Genomic DNA, 19,123 nt, shown 5'->3' with positions numbered 1-19,123 from the left:
TACTTCTTTGCTGATTTATATCAGTTTAGCGGTTTCGTAGCCTGTCTCCTTCCTCTGCATTCAGCAGAAGCCTATCGTTTAAGCTGATAAAAGATGAAGGTCTTACAGTTAACTGAGGCACTTTTACCAGTATGTGTCAGTTTTTGTCGTCTTAAAATGTGAAATAAAGTTTAATGGTCTTTAGCTTTCTCCCCAACTCAAATTATTTTTGATATTCCTGTCTGTCAGAAATATATAAAGCTCTGAAAAACAAGCCTGTATTTGATGATCTGAGCAAATAAGAAGAAATGAAAATAAGTGGAGTGAAGATGGGGGAGCATGGGAAATAAGCAGTATATCACTTGTTAAAAGTAATTTCTTGTAAAAGAAGATGTTTGTCAGAGGTAACAAAATATTGTTTGTTAAATGATTTGCCTATTGTTCATCAAATGATCAGTAGAAACAGTATAGTTCAAAGAGCCTACCTTTTAAAAATGATTTTTAACTTTTGCTCAGCCATATTAAGTGTACCTGACTCATGCAAATTTAATTACGTTTAGCCATAACCAAGTTCTCACACTGTTCTCCTTATTTTAGACATTTGTAGAGTTGGGATATTAACATTATTATGCTTTAGAACATCTCCAAATCCCAAAGTCATATTCATCAGAATATGAAAATCTTAAAAATATAATGAGCCAATTCCTCAGCTGGTATAGATAGATGTGGCTTCATTGACTCGCTTCTGATAGCTTCATGTTTTTGATTTTGAGTTAGCCTTTGAATATAAAACAAGAAAATATTTCACATTAAATGTGTTTTTCAAGAAGACATGATCTTTTCCCTCCCTTTTGATGAGTCATTAAAACAGCAGGATCAGTGGATATTTGTTCACATAAATTACATGCAGCTGTCCTTCGCATGTGTACATTCAGTTGGTTGTGTGACCTAAAGAAAGTACACAGAAATACATATACAAATCACACTGAGCAAAATTAGGGGCTGTGTTTAGATAACTGGACAAAAGATTTCCTCAAGGGATTTATCTGTTGTATGCTTAAAGGATATATGATTTTTAATGATAGACAATGAGACAATGTTCTAAAGGTTAATGAGGGACAATGCATGTAAATTTATGCAAATACTGGAAATTTTTATAAAATAATAGTACATGAGCTGAGAGAGCCTGGAGATTTATTGATGAGAATTGTTTTTTAAACAGTCTCTCCTCTCTCTTCCTACCCGAGAAGAAACTTGTTAGCATCCAGATGCAAAAACTCTCAAGGAGGTAGTCTGCTGATCTGATCATGAGACTGGGACCTAATCCTGTGAGCCCTTCAAAAACAGAGCTTCTACCGATGTCAGTGCGGGGGAGGGGTGAATGTGCACATGGAGATCTTGCAGGATGAGGGTCACAAGTCTGAAATTTGAAGACTGCTCTTCAGTTTGCAATTCTGTGTCACTGAGGTAGCCTGAGTGTATTGTCTGATACGTTAAAAACACCAAAACCATAACACAGTGTTTTCTTAATATAGTGCAGTCACTGTTTTCCAAACTCCAGTCAAGTGAAGGTTGTCTAGTTCCCAAAGGAACTGACCGAAGTTCTGCTCTTGTGGGTCAACTAAGATCAGCCGGAATGAAGCTTCTAGCTTCAGTTCTGTAGAACTAGTGAGCTCAGAAGGGCTAGGAGTAAGCTCATGTGAAGTTCCTGCAGTTTCTTTCCTACAGAACTTGGACCCTTTCCAAAATCTTATTTTGAGGCCTCACTTCAGCAGTGCTTCTATACTTTTAGGATCTTTGCCCACTATTGCTTAATTTCTGCTGGCTTAGGAGTTCCCAGCTAACTACCCTGCCTCTTTCATGAGGACCTTTCAAAACCTTTGTTAATCAAAGTTTACAATGAAATATATATTTTAAAAGCCCCCCAATAAATAGCTACAGTCTGCTTTGTTTTCTTGACTGAAGCATGTACAGTTGGCACTAATCAAGACATTTTGGAAGACAAAAAAAGCACAACATCATTGTCGAGAGTCTACAATCATCCCTCCCCCACTCCTACTGTGCATTTTCTCCTATAACTCGGGAGCCTCATAGCCACAACTTCATAGCCCTGCCCATTCTAGTAAAACTTACTAGTGATTATCTTAATCACATTGATTGTAGCAGCAAAAGAGTGTCGTTCACACTTGGTAGCACTTTTTTTTTAAATAACTACTCTACCTGTTTAAATATATTAACTGCAAAGTAGTATTCAGAGATGAATGATTTGCTCCCCCCAAAAACAAATAAAAAAGCCACCAAAACCCCTCAAAATATAGATTGTTGGGCTCGTGTGCATCTCTCAACTTCTGAGACTTGTACTATATACCTTGCTGTTGCTTCCTGTCATGCATTGTGGCTGCATGGGGAGAAGTTCCTGCAGAAAGTGGAGAGGAGAAAAACGGACCACTTTAGTATAAAGAGGATTAAGAAACGTCTTGAAATCTGAGTACAGTAAATTACAAAGTACCTCATGGTGTGGTGTTGCTTTTTTATACATCATCAGGTATGTCAGGGGCTATGTTACTTTACTGTTTTGTGTTGTGTGTGTGTGTGTGTCTGTCTTCTGTGCACAAAAATTTCACAGATTTTTGTTTACTTTAAATGCATGGCAGGATTTAAAGTCAGATAGACATGCAACCCAGGGGTTGTTTAGAGAGTATATTTATTTATTTATGTAAGGGAAGGATGTACTTAAACATGAATATGTAACATGCTATAATACTACAAAAGAAAGCGTTTTTAAAATTGTATTTATTTTTTGTAGTTCTGCTGTAAAATGAGAGAAGAGGTGATTAAAAAAATACTGAAGGGCCTGCTTTTGCAACGCTTATGTGAGGACCACCCTTTTGTCAAACAGTGGGGACTGAACTGAGTAAAGAGTTAGATTTTGAAGTGGAGAGTTGTAACAGATTCATACTTTCTGGATTGGGCACAGAGGAAGATACATAATACATATTAAACAGTGGCTACACTTACTTGCATTAGGTAGCTTTTAACTATGTGACTATTTCCATTGATTTCAATATGACTACTTGGTTAAATGCTACTTATCATGAGTAACAGGTGTTTGATCAAGTCTTAAGTGGGTAAAGTTTAACTAATTTACTGGTCTAATTCCAGAACCCCTAATATGATCTCTCCAGTTGGACGACTAGAGAACTTCTTACTAAATGAGGCGATCTTCAAATTACTTGCATGTTTTGCTTTTTTTAAAACTGATTTAATTCCTGGTAGGATATTTGCACATTAAATATTGACATAAAAGTTGAAACGTGGTATTCTTTATTGTTAGTCAGGTCTTGTCAATGTATCCTTCCTGGGTTTATTTTATCCTCTGTGTTTTACCATATATATGCAGTATAGAGAACACACAAATTATCTTCTGATGGGTTCATTGTCTGTATTTGTGCTGGCAGTACTGCAGGTAGTATTTTACAACGTGTTCATTACATTAGATAGGAACATATTTGTTCTTTGTTCATTATAAATGTACAGCAACAAAAAATGCTAAGATCTATCCCATTCAAGGAATGTAGTGGAAGTTTAGGCTTGTTTCTGCCAACCTTACTCATGTTTCCAAGCACCGAACTTGGTGAAATAGCCACACTACTAGTCGATGTATATTGGTGGCAGAATCAATCCCATAGTATGAAGCAGGATGGGTCAGTTACCCTACACAATTGTTCAGAAGACTCTTTCAGATCCAACATAGAAATAATTAAGCAACTACATGATAATGAAATGTTTGGATTGGGCTTTTCATACAAATATTTACAATAGTGAAGTGATGCCTGTTCAGTTAGAATCCTACGTTTTGTTAGCAGTAAACATTATTTACAATGTTTTTCTGAAACTTTAACTTGCAAGAATAAATCTGCAGTTGAGCTTTTGGAAAGTATTACATTGTTTTTTGAGACTGAATTTATCATTTTTCAAGACCTGTCTTAAATTTATTGGTAGGAGACAAGAGCTGTGGTTCTTTTACTTATGTGATTACACATTGCCAGAGTCTTGTAAAATCACTCATCATATCTCCTATGTGCATTCACTGTTGCTGATTTAACAAAATACACATGCAGGTGTCAAAACCTTCATTTTTAATTAAATAGCTAGGAGTTCTGTGAAAATAAATAAATATAACACGTAGTGCTGTATACGGTATTATATGATTGTGGTTGTCTGTCATGCATATGTGGATGCATGTAACTACTCAGTCTGTGCATTACATTGGGTATTTGCAGTTACATGAACAATTTTGTGTGCTTACCTTGAAAAACTTGGCTGTAATAAGGGAGGAAATAAAAAAAATTAATTCAGAACAGACATTGCAATGAGTCACTACAAAGAAAGCTAAATTGTTTTTCTGTAGGTTATAACCGGTATCTTCAGTGTAGCAATGTTATAGCTTGCACATAATTCTGACAAAAGTTACATGAAGTAGTTAGATCAAAGACTAACTACAGGAACTGTCTGTGGTTTTAAATATATCAGCACAGCCATGTTGAATGCAGAATATTGAGATAGCAGAGACAAAGCAAAATACTAGGCCAATAATTAGGGCACGACCAAATTCACGGCCATGAAGCGACACGGACCATGAAATCTGGTCTCCACCCATGAAATCTGGTCTTTCATATGCTTTTACCCTATACTATACAGATTTCATAGGGGAGACCAGTGTTTCTCAAATTGGGGGTCCTGACCCAAAAGGGAGTTGCAGGGGGGGTAACGATTATTTTAGGGTGGGGGTTGCAGTATTGCCACCCTTACTTCCGTGCTGCCTTCGGAGCTGGGCGGCCAGAGAGTGGCAACTGTTGGCCAGGCACCCAGCTCTGAAGGCAGTGCCCTGCCAGCAGCGGTGCAGAAATAAGGGTGGCAATACCATACCATGCCACCTTTACTTCTGCACCTTCACAGCTGGGTAGCCAGAGAGTGGTGGCTTCTGACTGAGGGCAGGAGTGCAGAAGTAAGTGTGGTGGTAACATAGCATGCTATCCTCATTTCTGTGCTGCTGCTGGCAGTGGCTCTGCCCTCCGAGCTTGGCTCCCGGCGAGCAGACTCCGTTCTCCAATTACCCTGCTCTGAAGGCAACATTGCTGTCAGCAGCAGCACAGAAGTAAGGGTAGCAGTACCGTGACACTTCCCCCCCCAACTCCTTTTTGGGTCAAGACCCCTACAATTACAACACCAGCTATTTAAATCTGAAATTTCACAAAATCATGATACTTATTATTTTAAAAATCGTATCACCATGAAATTGACCAAAATGGACTGTGAATCTGGTAGGGCTTTACCAATAATGGATGACTGCAGCTGCCTAGAATATAAATCTGGTTGAATCTCACGTACAGGCCTAGTTTAGATAAATTATTTAATTCTGCTACAAATTCTGCTAGTATGATGAGCAAGTGCAGCAACATGTGCAATCTCACTAGTGATGAGAATCGTGCAGGGGATTCTCAATGCTTGAATGGGTTCTCTTGAATCAATCAAAAAAAAAATACCGTGTGTAAAAGTTGTTATATAATGAAATAAGCCTTTCTTCTTACTGGGAGAAAGCTAGAGGCATAGTTTCACACTCACATACTAACTACTTAAGAGATTTTTTGTTTCTTCGCTTTTTCAGCTGAGACAGAGTACAGCTAAACAGCAGCCCCTCTTACTCAGGAACCAAGTAGAAATGGCTTCCACTGATCTCCTTAATCAGATGGGATAAGCTTGGCCAATAAGGGTCACATGTGAAATAACGTGTGACAAAGTTCCTCCTCTACGTTGGTGGGTCCTGCGCTTATTGGCAGATTTGCTCACTTCAGTGATCTTTCCCACAGTCTGGGTCAACTTCTCCTGTGTCTGATCAGGAGTTGGGAGGTTTGGGGGGAATCCGGACCCACCCTCTAGTCCGGGTTCCAGCCCAGGGCCCTGTGGATTGCAGCTGTCTATAGTGCCTGTTGTAACAGCTGCATGACAGCTACAACTACCTGGGCTACTTCCCCATGGCCTCCTCCAAATACCTTCTTTATCACCACAGGACCTTCCTCCTGGTGTCTGATAATGCTTGTACTCCTTAGTCCTCCAACAGCACACCCTCTCAGTCTCAGCTCCTTGCACCTCTTGCTTCCAGCTCCTCACACGCACTTCCTCTCCTCTGGCTCCCCTCCACTTGACTGGAGTGAGCTCCTTTTTAAACCCAGGTGCCCTGATTAGCCTGCCTTGATTGACTGCAGATGATCTTATCAGCCTCTCTGCCTTAATTGGTTCTAACAGGTTTCTGATTACTCTACTGCAGCCTCTGCTCTGGTCACTCAGGGAACAGAAAACTACTCATCCAGTGACCTGTATATTTGCCCTCTACCAGACTCCTGTACCCCACTGGTCTGAGTCTGTCACACTTGCCACATGTGACCTAGCTGAATGAACTGGGCTTGACCTTCACATAAATGGTTAACAACTGCCAGTAAAGGTCACGGATACCCAGATAGACCAAAAGGTGTTTATGGTATCATCAAAGGTACAAACATAACTTGATCTAGTTTGTAGATACAGGGAGAGCACTGGTCAAGACAATTTTTTGAATACTTTTTCTGTTTGAGATAGAGCTAGCATGGCTCTATAATAAATTCCTTCTCCCTGAATAGACAAGACTAGAATCTGCAACCTCTTCTAAGTCAGATTTCCGGAGAGAGTGGAATCCAGGGCTATGGAACAACTATTTGCACATTCACTGGTTGAATTACTTGGGAGCTCAACACCCAAAGAACTGTTCTGATCCAAGTAGTGCTTGAAAAGAAGGTCTTATCTGGGAAAAGAGTAGCAAAATACGTAAAGTTAAGTATGTTTGGGACTACTTTAATTTACACCTTCTCTCTCCTTGGTATATAAGACCAATTTAGAATTCCTTGTATATCAGGAGAATGTATGTATTCTCAGTTGTTATCTTTTAAGCATTGTGTTGCAGAAGTGTCTAGAGGCACTGAATTTGTCTTGAGGAGTCTATTGTAAACCATGAAATGGATTTAAACATATTTAGCTCTGTTAGATTCTAATAATTTGTACTCTTCCTTGCCTTCCCAAAAAGGGACAGGAGAAGAGAATGAACACCAGTCCTCAAATAAATAAAAAGTGAATGAATACCAATCCTCAAACAAAGCTTTGCTGCTCCTTGTCTTTCCAGCATCCTGTATATGCACACCTATTTCCTGTTAGTTACACACAGCGAATGAGATTTTCATTGTTCATTTTGTTACTTTGATGGCAAAATCTCAAATCCATCTCACATTACAAAGACAAAAGAATAAATCTCACTTTTCACGTTCAAAGTTGGATGGCAGAGGATGCTCTCTCCTGCTGCCATTTTCCTGGCAGGCTTGTGAATTTAGGTAGCCAGCTTAGAATAACAAAGAGATTTGGACCCTGTTTTCATAACGGCCTGTAATAGCATCCATTAGATTTTTGGTAAAATCAAAAGAGACAAATGTATGTTTCTAGTAGTTGATATAAAAACTTGTGTAGCTTTTAGTTGAATCCTCTAACCATTCTTGGCCATGTACATCCCAATATACAGACCCCATGGTAGCCAGCTAACTGCATGCATACGGGATCGTAACAGAACTTGCAGATCTCTGTTAAAAATACTTAGTCTATTGCTGGACTCAAGAGGGAATCTCCATTAGTCATCAACAGGAGTAGGATTTAAATTAAATTTTCAGGTCCTGAATCAGGGAACAGGAGAATTGCTGTCGGAGACTTGATCAGGTCTTGCATATTCCAAACAATAGAGGGCAGTAGAAACATACACAGAAGCTAACGTATTACAAAATTTTAAAGGTTTTGGGGTCTGGTTAGAGTTTAAGTGACTTATTTGCACCAATATTATATAAAGAACTGATATATTAGAGGTTAGAAGATTGGGTAAATCATTCTTTTATGCTTTTCTTCATTCTGTATTAGAATCTGGTATTAGCCTTTAAAATTATGGCCCTGTGGGCATGTACTTTGCATCATTCAACCTACAAAGAAACATTGTGCTGTGAGCAAATCTACTTCAGGATCCTGTGGGTTTCCCGTGTCCTCAGGGCTGCCTTCCAAATCTCAGGACTTTCACTGGTATAACATGAAAGTACCACTAAAATACAAAAGAAGAGGAATAAAGAGATGGGTCCTGTCCATGCAGGCCTCAAAGAAGACTGTTGTGAGACTCACTTGTATTTGGATTCACTTGAAGTTAACAAGTTAACAGGGGGACATGTTATTTTTGTCTCTTTTTTAAAAGAACCCTATTTGTTAAATTTTAATCAAATAGCGATGAGAAACCTTGGGATGGAGGAAGGTGGTCATCCAAGGGGAAAATCATAGGCTTTTTGTTAGCCATTGTAGGAAAGTAGGCTCATAGGATTTAGCGTAACATGGTCTGTTCATCCCCCTTCACTCCTCACACAGATAAGGAGTTGCAATTAAGAGCTTTGTATTGTATCAGTTAATACAAAATTCCTTTTCGCTACTGTAACTTTTATTTCATCGTAGAAACTTGAATACCAGTAAGGTAGTAATATGATAAGATGGAAAATGGCTAATCTTACATGAGCCCTTAGTCTTTCTGTAGTACCACAAAGCAAGCTGGCATTAAGCTGAGTAATAAGACACCACTGCTGCCTGTGGTGGTTCATTTCTAAAGTCTGGTTTGTGATGTTATATCCTACCATCTATGGCAGGAAATATTAAATTAGTAATTATTCAACTAACCTTATAATGGAAGAAGATTAATCTTTTGGACAGATAATTTTATACCCAATTTAAATTGGATCCAAAACAGTTTTTTGGTGTGTGTTAATTGAGAACCACATGTATAAAACACTTGGGTGGTTTGGGTCAGTATAGCTCATTGTTATACCGAGGAGACCAACCTATCCAAAATATAAACTTATAAATTTCTCACTTGATGATTTCACTTTATTTTGGAGCTATATCATCCATGAAACTTCTAATGACTATCTGAAATTAGTATATTTATAATCCCTTGAGAGCCAGAATGGTACTGAACACGTCAATAGTTTCTTGAAGTACATACCTTCACATAGATTTCACAGCCCACTATAATATAGCGCATCTTGACATGCTTTTATGTGGCAAAATATAATCACATTTTAGAATATGATGCAAAACCCAGCTTCTTACACAGATCTTTTTCCACAATAACAATGCTGGAGAGCAGTCTTCTGGGGCTTTCAATTTTTCAAGTGATTTAAAATGAAGAAGAGGAGAAGTTCTGCAGTCCCTTTTTTGACCTAGTAGGGATAAATCCTTATTTACATGAAGGGCATGCTTTAGCAATAGGAGCAGACTGATTTTCTAAAACATAGTTATTTTGGTGCAGTTCTGTGTGAGACACACTTGTATTTTGGAACAAAAATGGCTAAAGTAGATTTGTTACTTCCTTCCCCATCATGGGATATTTTTTATCTAGTTATTTTCATACATCTTGTATTTCCTCTCCCAGGTGGTAGTATATAAATCACCGGTATTGATAAAGTAAACCTGGTGATGAAGAGAGGATGCCAATCCATGCTTCCTGTAACAATGTCTTATTACTCTAATTCCTGTAATTAAATCATTGCTTTTCTATATAATTAGATATCTTACTCTCTCATCTCCTGTGAGATAATTACTGAGAAGAACAATTCTGTCTTGATATATTGAGACCAGGAAGCATTCTGCTTTTAACCTGCCAGTGATGTTGACCCACTGGTGTGAAAGAGGGGCACTTAGTAGCACCTGCTATATTCTTAAAATTGCTAACAGCATGTGTTCTAAAACACAGTGATAGCTTTCCAAAACAGTCTCTGCTCAAAGGTGAATGTGTGGAATTTCTGTTGTTTGTTTGTTTGTTTGTTTTTGTGGAAAGAAATTAATCCCTTTGGGCTATTTTTGAGGTTGACAAGGTGGTGGTGTGGGGACACACTCTATTAGCCAACAGCCCAGTGAAACAGCTAAAGGTTGACACTTACCATGGATGCAGTATTAACTGAGAACTAGTGCTTTGGCTTGGTTTAAAAATTTTATATATTTTTAACTGTCTGGGCATAAAGAGAAGAAAATGTCCTTAAGTCTAGAGGTATACACTTGAAATGGATACACTGTGTATATATGAGTAGCCAATGCACACATTTTTGTGTGCAGAGAAGTCACAACGGGACAGGTTTGAATGCATACTCATATGTGCAAGACACACACACACACACCTATTGCTAATATCTGCAGTTGAAGCACAGATGAAAGAGGAGGCATCAAGGACTTAAAAACACCCAAACCATTTCCTAGTGAGGGTATAAATCAAAACTGTTCCAGACCTGTTTTTAATTTAATAATTATACAACAAATAGTAAAGAACAAATTTGTAGTGAGATAAATGCTACTTGACCACAGATGCATTATGCTGTTCTGGAAAACTTATGATTAAATAGAAAATACTGTGATTAAATAATATTTCAGTTATGACACTAATCAACTAAATAAAAGACATTTAAAATGAACAGGGATTACTCTCTCATTATCTCAGATTTTTCAAACAACACGTCCCCCTATTGGAGAAGGACAGGATATTGACTATAATTTTTGTCTTTCCTAGTTTTTGTTTGGAATTTAAAGTAGAGATAGGCTCAAGTCAGAAAATTCAGATCCAGATTTTAAATACTGCAAATTTCAGGGGTATTCAGATTTTGGATTACCAGTACTTCCCCAATATGGAGAGAAGATCCTAAATAGTATTGATTTATCTCAGTGAGAGACACTAATTTTCATGTATTTTCTAAATTTATTTCTGAGTCTGTTTCTTCTCATAGACCTCTGGAACCATATAATATTGAGGTTTCTTCTTGGGGTTTAATCCAGTAGAAAGTTGATACAATATCAGAATGTAAGGTTCTTATAGTAATATTAACTTGTCCAGATGGCTTATGTAGAGTACATGACATGTTTGTGTTCAAGTCTTTAATCATGTCCCATGAGTGTCCGTTTCTTGGCATGCTGATGGAATGATCCGTGCTTGTTTATACAGCACATTCTGTTGTCTGGGCTTGTGATCTGTCTGTCACACTCCCTTTCCTATCCGTAGGAATCTATAAGTCCTGTTCTTCATTTTCATTGTAATATGTCAGTGTTACAGAACATGCTGAATTCTAGGTAATATTAATAGGAACTGGGCATGCTCTCTGTGCATGGTACACCTCTACCCGATATAATGCCACCCAATGTAACACAAATTCGGTTATAATGCAGTAAAGCAGCACTCCGGAGTGGCAGTGCCGCATGCGCTGATGGATCAAATCAAGTTTGATATAATGTGGTTTCACCTATAATGTGGTAAGACTTTTTGGCTCCTGAGGACAGAGGTAGAGGTGTATAAAAATTCAGTCCTTCCATTCTAGTGCTATCCTACCCATATCAGCATATTTTCTTTTGTTGTCATATCGTGTTACCTTGGATTTATATAATACTACATGATTTAAGATAAGAGGATAACTTAATACATAATGTGATATGATACAACTAGAATTTTTCTGTGTGTGTTTGTTGTTCAAGCAATGCACACAATCAATATTTTAATACGGTAGGGACACTGATTACTTGCTACTTAAATTACCTTAGGAAGCTCAAGTTTTTGTTGTTATACAGTTTAACTGTATTAACGTTTGGATTTTAAATTCATGGAATTAGACATTTAGTTGCACAGTGTGTCTGTAGCACTGAATGGCAGTGAAAATCAGGTAATGCTTAATCATACAAATATACATTTAGAGTCAGTGAAGTGGTCATTTTTTACTAGAGGGCTTTTAATTCATTTGTGGTATTTTGAATGTATTTCTAGAAACATGTTCATCAGAAAACATACAGTTGCTGATAGCTTTACTGTTACTTATGCTTTTAAGGCTAGGTTTTCATTCTCATTATTTTTTGGGGGGGGAGGCTCAGTTTTGGCAAGCCCAGGATAAAATTTCAAAGAGCATTTAGGTGACTTTCAGTGATACTTAGTCATGGAAGTCACATACGTGCATTTGACAATTTTACCCACAGAGTTTTGTGCCTGCAGAGATGGAGGCTGGTATTTGAAAATATGGCACTTCATTAACATACAGGGGGGTGGGGGAGAAATGGTTCCTGTAGGATTTGGAAGAAATACATTTTATTTTTGAATGATAAACTATGCTTCATATTCCAAAAGAGAAGTAAAAAGATAGATCCAAATCCAGTATGGAGGTAATCAGTTATTTGTTCCCTCTGTACTTATTAACAAAAAGACATCAAAGAATAAACATCCTTGTCCAGATTAAAAATAATTGACATCGGGGAAAAAATAGTAATGCATACATACATATAATGAAAATAATTAGTAAAATTAGTTCAAATTTGACCATTATTTTTAGGAATATAAAAATCATGAAGGGCAGTCACATTTTTAAGGCTCTATGACTGTCTGCTACAATTTTAACTTGCTGGTTTCCACCTGATGTAATCTGTTTATAATTGTTCAGTTCAGGCTGAAGAGGGTTTTACTAAAAACACTTATCTTTAAACATTATCTTTAAATATTTGAATTGGGACTCAAGAAGTGGCTGTGTACATGAGAATGGAAACAGGCACTACCACCAAGAATTTTCTATACCAGTGAGGGTTTGGCAGAGCAAAGGAGACTGGAATGGAGAATGAATCACATTTAACACATTTTGGCAGATGATCCAAGGGTCCATCATACATGCCCTTTCTAAAATAATGGCCAAAAGCCTGTATCTAGTTGCTGTTGGATAACTCTGGAGCTACAACAGTTTGTCCTGTCTTCTTCAAATTCATTCTAATCCCTCAGCCTTGCTAATCTGCTTGTGTTTCTTATTTAATTTTTTAATTAGCTTTCCATGGCTGGAAATGTCATGTTCTTTGTTAATTCATGGTCACGTGACCATGAGTAAGATTCATTTAATGAATTCTTAAGCAAATGAACTATCGTCTTGTTCTATGTGCTGTCATTTGTTACTATCCTTCAGTGTTAGTGTTGTTGGGTTTGTTATACTTTGCCTTATTTCTATGTAATTGCAGAGAACATTTATTATAGCTTCAGAGGTGAATTGTTGTTTCCTAGTTGAATGATTAATCTTATATGATTTATAAATATGTAATAATTCACCAAAATTCTAAATATTTATTTTAAAAAGGGGAATAATGCTTCATCCCTTCTAGAATTTGGAGCACATACTCTTTAAATACACAAGGTATTTCCTATCTTTCTGTGGTTTCTTCTTTTTAAGAAGAAGAATGTCACCTCCCTGGGTAGCGTATAGACCTCAGCTGCATTCTTTTCCTTTGAAGTGATGGAGTAGCCAACTTTTTGTTATGTTAGAATGTGGAGTCTTTTGGAATGTATTGGATTTTAAGGTTTACAGACTGAAGCCTGGTCTACACACAGTTTTTGTGCTGGTATGTTAGTTGCAGCCATGGATTGTGTTTTGTTGTTGTTTTTTTTTATTTTTGCTTTTCTTACTGGTAAAGCAGTACAACTTTTGTATGTAGACTTGGCATAAAAGAAGAATACTTCCATAGTTCTTGCTTGCAAAGCAGAGACTGAAGAATCAAAACATACTCAAATATACCAGTACCTAAACCCTTTGGAGTAAACTGAAAGGATTTGGGCAGTTACGTATGTAGAGTTTTTATGAGTTATACAGAATATACTACAGTTCATTTTTTAGTACCTTATGAAGCATTACCATGTGAACAAAGTACATTTTGTAGTGCTCTATCCCTGACATTTTACTATGTCTTTCATCATTAATTCATCATGCTTGTCCTTATTAATAATGTGGATTAGTTTATTCTGTAAAGTAAAATATTCTGAGTGTTGCCTCCAATTTACACATCTGCTTTTTGGCTGTCTAGACCAGAGCTGCTCTGGCATTCCAGCCTGTCCTTAACTTGTTGCTGATAATGTTTTGCATGAGAATGTGACAGCAAGAAGTGTTCAGTAATGCACACTGTAAAAGGGGAGAATGTGGTTCAGTTAAACATTTCCATTATGTCTTCATATGAGAATTCACAATCTGGTTCTGCATTGAAATTAAAAAATGCTAAAATGCAACTGTTATGGTTTTAAAATAGTCCTCTACTTTTTTCTCCCACTTTTATATAAAATCCTGGCTATAATTTTGAGGATGAGATTCTGGGCTTTTTCTTTTTCTTTTGTTTTATTCCTTGAAAGAGATTCAAACATAGCATAATTGCATTTTAATATGAAGTTGGCTTGCGGCATTTAGAAGGGAGGGGAGGGAGGGGGAGGAGCCAGGACTCAGCATGCAAAGTAAAGGGGAGGAAGTAGGGGGGAGAAGAGGTGAGTCAACGGTGGGGGCATGGGGGAAGGGTGGAGTGGACAGGCTGAGGGTTGAGCCCCCCGCCCCTGGTACTTGCAGAATAGTGGAAGCAGCCCTGGAACCTACCCCCACCCCCTTTACATTATTTCTTATGGGGAAATTGGATTCACTTAACATCGTTTCACTTAAAGTCACATTTTTCAGGAACACAACTACAACATTAAGTGGGGAGTTACTATATTGCTTCTTTCATGTCAGCAATTGCTGTAGTAGTCATAGGGATGTCATTTTGATTACAAATGATAGTGAGGGTGGTTCATGCACTCATGAATAAGAAGGGAGGAGTCCATGAGACAGACACTGTTCTACCAAAACAGTATGAGAACTTGTGGGATGGTTTTCTGTAGGACTTTGAACTTGGAAGCTGCTGTAATTTTCTTTTTTCCTCCAAGATTTCAAAATATAAATTATTTATATATATATATGCTTTCTAAATAAGCCATTTTCCCCTCTTTCTGCTTTCTATCCTTTTATTTGACAGTAGTTTGCATAACCTCTGTTTGTACACCTGGTTTTATGATGCCACCAAATTGTAGAGAAGAGTATGCTGACATCAAGTCATTTTAAATGAGGGGTCACGTTACTCCTTTTTCTCTTGTAAAAGGAAGATCAGAAAAGATCAAAATTAGGATAGTGAGGTGGAATAGCTTAAGGTACAAGACGTTAACAGTGTTGTCAACTCTTGCAAGTCTCATGGTAATTGATGTTTTTCTGGAAGCCCAAGCTCCATGAGTCAAGTGATTGTGTGACAATATCAGTTTTTGATTAATAAAAATGTCATGGTTGTGGAGAAAGCATGAAAATGTTCACCAAGTATATAGTAGGGGCTGAAAACCCAAAAGGCAAATAAAAAGCACCCAACATTTATTATATTTTAATCTCATAATTTTATGGGGTTCAACTCATGATTTTTGAATGCTTGGGACTGGCAATACTGCACACAGAACACAGTAAAAAGCAGTTGCTTGATCTAGAATCTATTGTCCATGTCACAAAAACCAGTGCCAGGTTTAACTTGATTCTGCATGATTTACAGTCTGCACAAAGAGGCCCACAATTTTGAAAAGCGGAGATGTCAGAAATGAGCAGTTTTAATATTAACTCGTGTACATTTATGCAACACTTGTCCATGCTATTTCCAGATGTAGTCATTGGCCCCAGTTGGCATCTACAGTTATTAAAATATAGAAGTAACTACATGGCTGACTTCTTCAGCTTTAGACAAACAACAGGATGGGTGAGGTTATATCTTTTATTGGACCAACTTCTGTTAGTGAGAGAGACCAGTTTTTGAGCATACACACAGAGCTCTTCTTCAGGTCTGGGAAAGGAACTCTGAATGTCACAGTATAAGGCAAGGTGGAAGAGATTGTTTAGCGTAATTAGTTAGCACATATTATAAGGGACCATTCAAGGTAGAGTGCACCCTTAACACTGTCATAGGACAAAAAGAGGGGGTTGGACATTGGATTTATAGTTTAATATAACAATCTGTAAATTGCTCACTCCCTCTTTTTGTCCTATGCCTTCAGAGGTGTTAGTGGGCCACTCTATCTTCAGTGGTTACAATATATGCTAACAACTTATGCTAAATAATCTATTCCACCTTACATTTTGCAGTTGATGCTGGATGTACCGTTCCAGGAGCTGAAAGCTTTTCTTTCTCACCAACAGAAGGTCCAATAAAAGATATTACCTCACACAAGTTTTCTCTCTAATATCCTGGGACTGACACTGCTACAGCTACACTGCATTCTTCAGCTTTGTTTTTTGTATTGTGTTTTCTTGTATCTTTTCCAAAGCAGCTGTTCTTTCATTGCTTTGCGTACGTCTACACTACAGGATTATTCCGACTTTACACAAACCGGTTTTGTAAAACAGATTGTATAAAGTCGAGTGCACGCGGCCACACTAAGCACAATAATTCGGTGGTGTGCGTCAATGTACCGAGGCTAGCATCGATTTCTGGAGCGTTGCACTGTGGGTAGCTATCCCGTAGCTATCCCGTAGTTCCCGCAGTCGCCCCCACCCATTGGAATTCTGGTTGAGATCCCAATCCATGATGGTGCAAAAACAGTGTCGCGGGTGATTCTGGGTAAATGTCGTCACTCATTCCTTCCTCCATGAAAGCAACGGCAGACAATCATTTCGCGCCCTTTTTCCCTGGATTGCCCTGGAATGCCATAGCATGGCAACCATGAGCTCGTTTTGCCTTTTTTACTGTCACCGTATGTTGTACTGGATGCCACTGACAGAGGCCAGTACTGCAGCGCTACACAGCAGCATTCATTTGCTTTGCATGACAGAGAGACGGTTACCAGTTGTTTGTACGCTGCTGTGCCATTCTAAATTGGCGATGAGATGACGTTATCAGTCGTTCTGTACCATCTGCTGCTGTCATGGGTGCTCCTGGCTGACCTTCACTGAGTCGGCCGAGGGCGAAAGACAAAAATGGGAATGACCCCCAGGTCATTTCTCCTCTATGTTTTATCTAAAAATAGAGTCAGTCCTGCCAGAATATGGGGCAAGTGTACTAGAGAACCAATGTATCAGAGAACAGAGAGCACAGCCGCTCTGTGTCAATCCCACAGAAATGATGATCTGCATGCCATTCTAGGGGGTGTCGTGCAACAACTCCACTCCGTTGCTTCCTCCTCCCAACCCTTCTGGCTACCATGCAGGTCCCCCCTTTGTGAGATGAAGTAATAAAGAATGTAGGAATAAGCAACACTGAGTTTTTTAGTGAGATAAAATGAGGGGGAGGCAGCCTCCAGCTGCTGATGATAGTCCAGGTAGTACAGAATCTTTTCTTTAGACATGAAAGAGGGGGGCTGATGGAGTTCAGCCCCAGTTGCTATGATGAGGAAGGTTACAGCACGTTCTGGCACCATCTGCTGGAATACTGGGAGTCATTCTATTTTTACCCAGGCGCTCCGGCGACCTCACTGAGGCCAGCCAGGAGACATCACGGGCTGATGAGAGAACTGTTACCAGTCCTACTGCACTGTACCGTCCTGCCACTGGGGAAGGGAGGGGAGAGGATGCTGCTTTCATTTCCCCAGCACCGTGTCTACCAGCAGCTGGAGTGACATACGGTGACATTGAAAAAAGTCAACAAAACGATTTTTTTTCACTTTCTTTCATGGGGAGGAGGGGAGTAAATTGACGAGATATCCCTACCACTGGGACACGTGTTTGACCCTACAGGCATTGGGAGCTCAGCCAAGAATGCAAATGCTTTTCAGAGACTGCGGGGCCTGTGGGATAGCTGGAGTCCTCAGTCCCCGCTCCCTTCCTCCATGAGCGTCCATTTGATTCTTTGGCTTTCCGTTACACTTGTCACACAGCACTGTGCTGTGGACTCTGCCTCATAGCCTGGAGATTTTTTTCAAATGCTTTGGCATTTCGTCTTCTGTAACAGAGCTCTGATGGAACAGATTTGTCTCCCCATACAACGATCAGATCCAGCATCTCCCATACGATCCATGCTGGAGCTCTTTTTGGATTTGGGACTGCATCGCCACCCATGCTGATCAGAGCTCCACAGTGGGCAAACAGGAAATGCAATTCAAAAGTTCGCAGAGCTTTTCCTGTCTACCTGGCCAGTGCATCTGAGTTCAGATCGCTTTCCAGAGCGGTCACAGTGGTGCACTGTGGGATACCGCCCAGAGGCTAATACCGTCGATTTGCGGCCATACTAACCCTAATCCGATATGGTAATACCAATTTCAGCGCTACTCCTCTCTTCAGGGAGGAGTACAGAAACCGGTTTAAAGAGCCCTTTATATCGATATAAAGGGCCTCGTTGTGTGGATGGGTGCAGTGTTAAATCAGTTTAACTCTGCTAAAATCGGTATAAACGCGTAGTGTAGACTAGGCCTTTATCTCTGAATGTAAGGTAGGAATTATTGATATTGACTACAGTGGTCAAGCTACCTTATTGTTTTACCACTATTAAGCAGTACAGGTGAATTATAATTATTTCTATATGTTGCTTTAAGAGTGTGCAGACCTATAAGAACATAGATTGTCACTGTTTTGAGGGGCTTTCTTTAAAGATTTGTAATATTCAAATACTTCAGTGAAAAGTAAAACAATCCTGAATTTTACTTAAACTTGGGTCTTGCCATAAAACCAGGGCCCAGTGTGTCATCTACTTGTTTTTACTCACTTTCTTTACCACACATAGAATTCACAGTGGGAAATAAATCTTCAGTTATCTCAAACACTTATCTCTGTTTGACAAGGGAGACAACACAGCTGGATAAATAAGGATCAAATTTCTTGTTTCCTAAATCAGTTTGGTGCAATAGAATATGCAGAGCTCTGTTAAATGTTTTTTCATACTATTTGTTTTTCACTGGGCATAGTGAATTCTCCTTGTGATGAACCTGTGTGAAGACATCAGAAGAGTGTCTGTCATTTCACAAAACAAAAAAGTGACTGACAGAATGGGATCACTGACTTATTTACCAAAAAGTCAAACAAATTTTAATATAATTCTTGTGGTGTAAATTCACTTGTTTTTCAAACTTTGCCATGTTGGCTATTTGGAGATAGCATTTGTTTGTTGAAATGTATATATTGGAAGGACCTAATGTCAACTGTGTGTGCGCATGTGCATGCGAGCGCACACACACACACACACACACAAAATCAACTTTTATTTCCTTATTTTAAGTAATTTTAATATA

The 19,123-nt window shown here is 38.6% G+C and overlaps 1 protein-coding gene across 2 annotated transcripts in view; it reads left to right on the top strand.

Moving 5' to 3' along the window:
* Positions 1-19,123, top strand: part of ARHGEF3 (Rho guanine nucleotide exchange factor 3) — a 256,764-nt gene that overhangs the window by 102,294 nt on the left and 135,347 nt on the right. Inside the window, exon 1 of one of the 2 annotated variants that reach the window (XM_032798834.2) lies at positions 2,421-2,524. The exons of the other annotated variant lie outside the window; for it this stretch is intronic. Within the exon in view, the coding sequence (XP_032654725.1) occupies positions 2,492-2,524 (33 nt within the window). The 5' untranslated portion in view covers positions 2,421-2,491. Of the gene's footprint in view, positions 1-2,420; positions 2,525-19,123 lie in introns of those variants that run through there. 2 annotated transcript variants of the gene reach the window in all.

Source organism: Chelonoidis abingdonii, chromosome 17, assembly GCF_003597395.2.
Source record: "Chelonoidis abingdonii isolate Lonesome George chromosome 17, CheloAbing_2.0, whole genome shotgun sequence".
Classification (NCBI taxonomy): domain Eukaryota; kingdom Metazoa; phylum Chordata; order Testudines; family Testudinidae; genus Chelonoidis; species Chelonoidis abingdonii.
The sequence above is the reverse complement of the archived record's forward strand: the minus strand, read 5'-3'. Positions and strand labels throughout refer to the sequence as shown.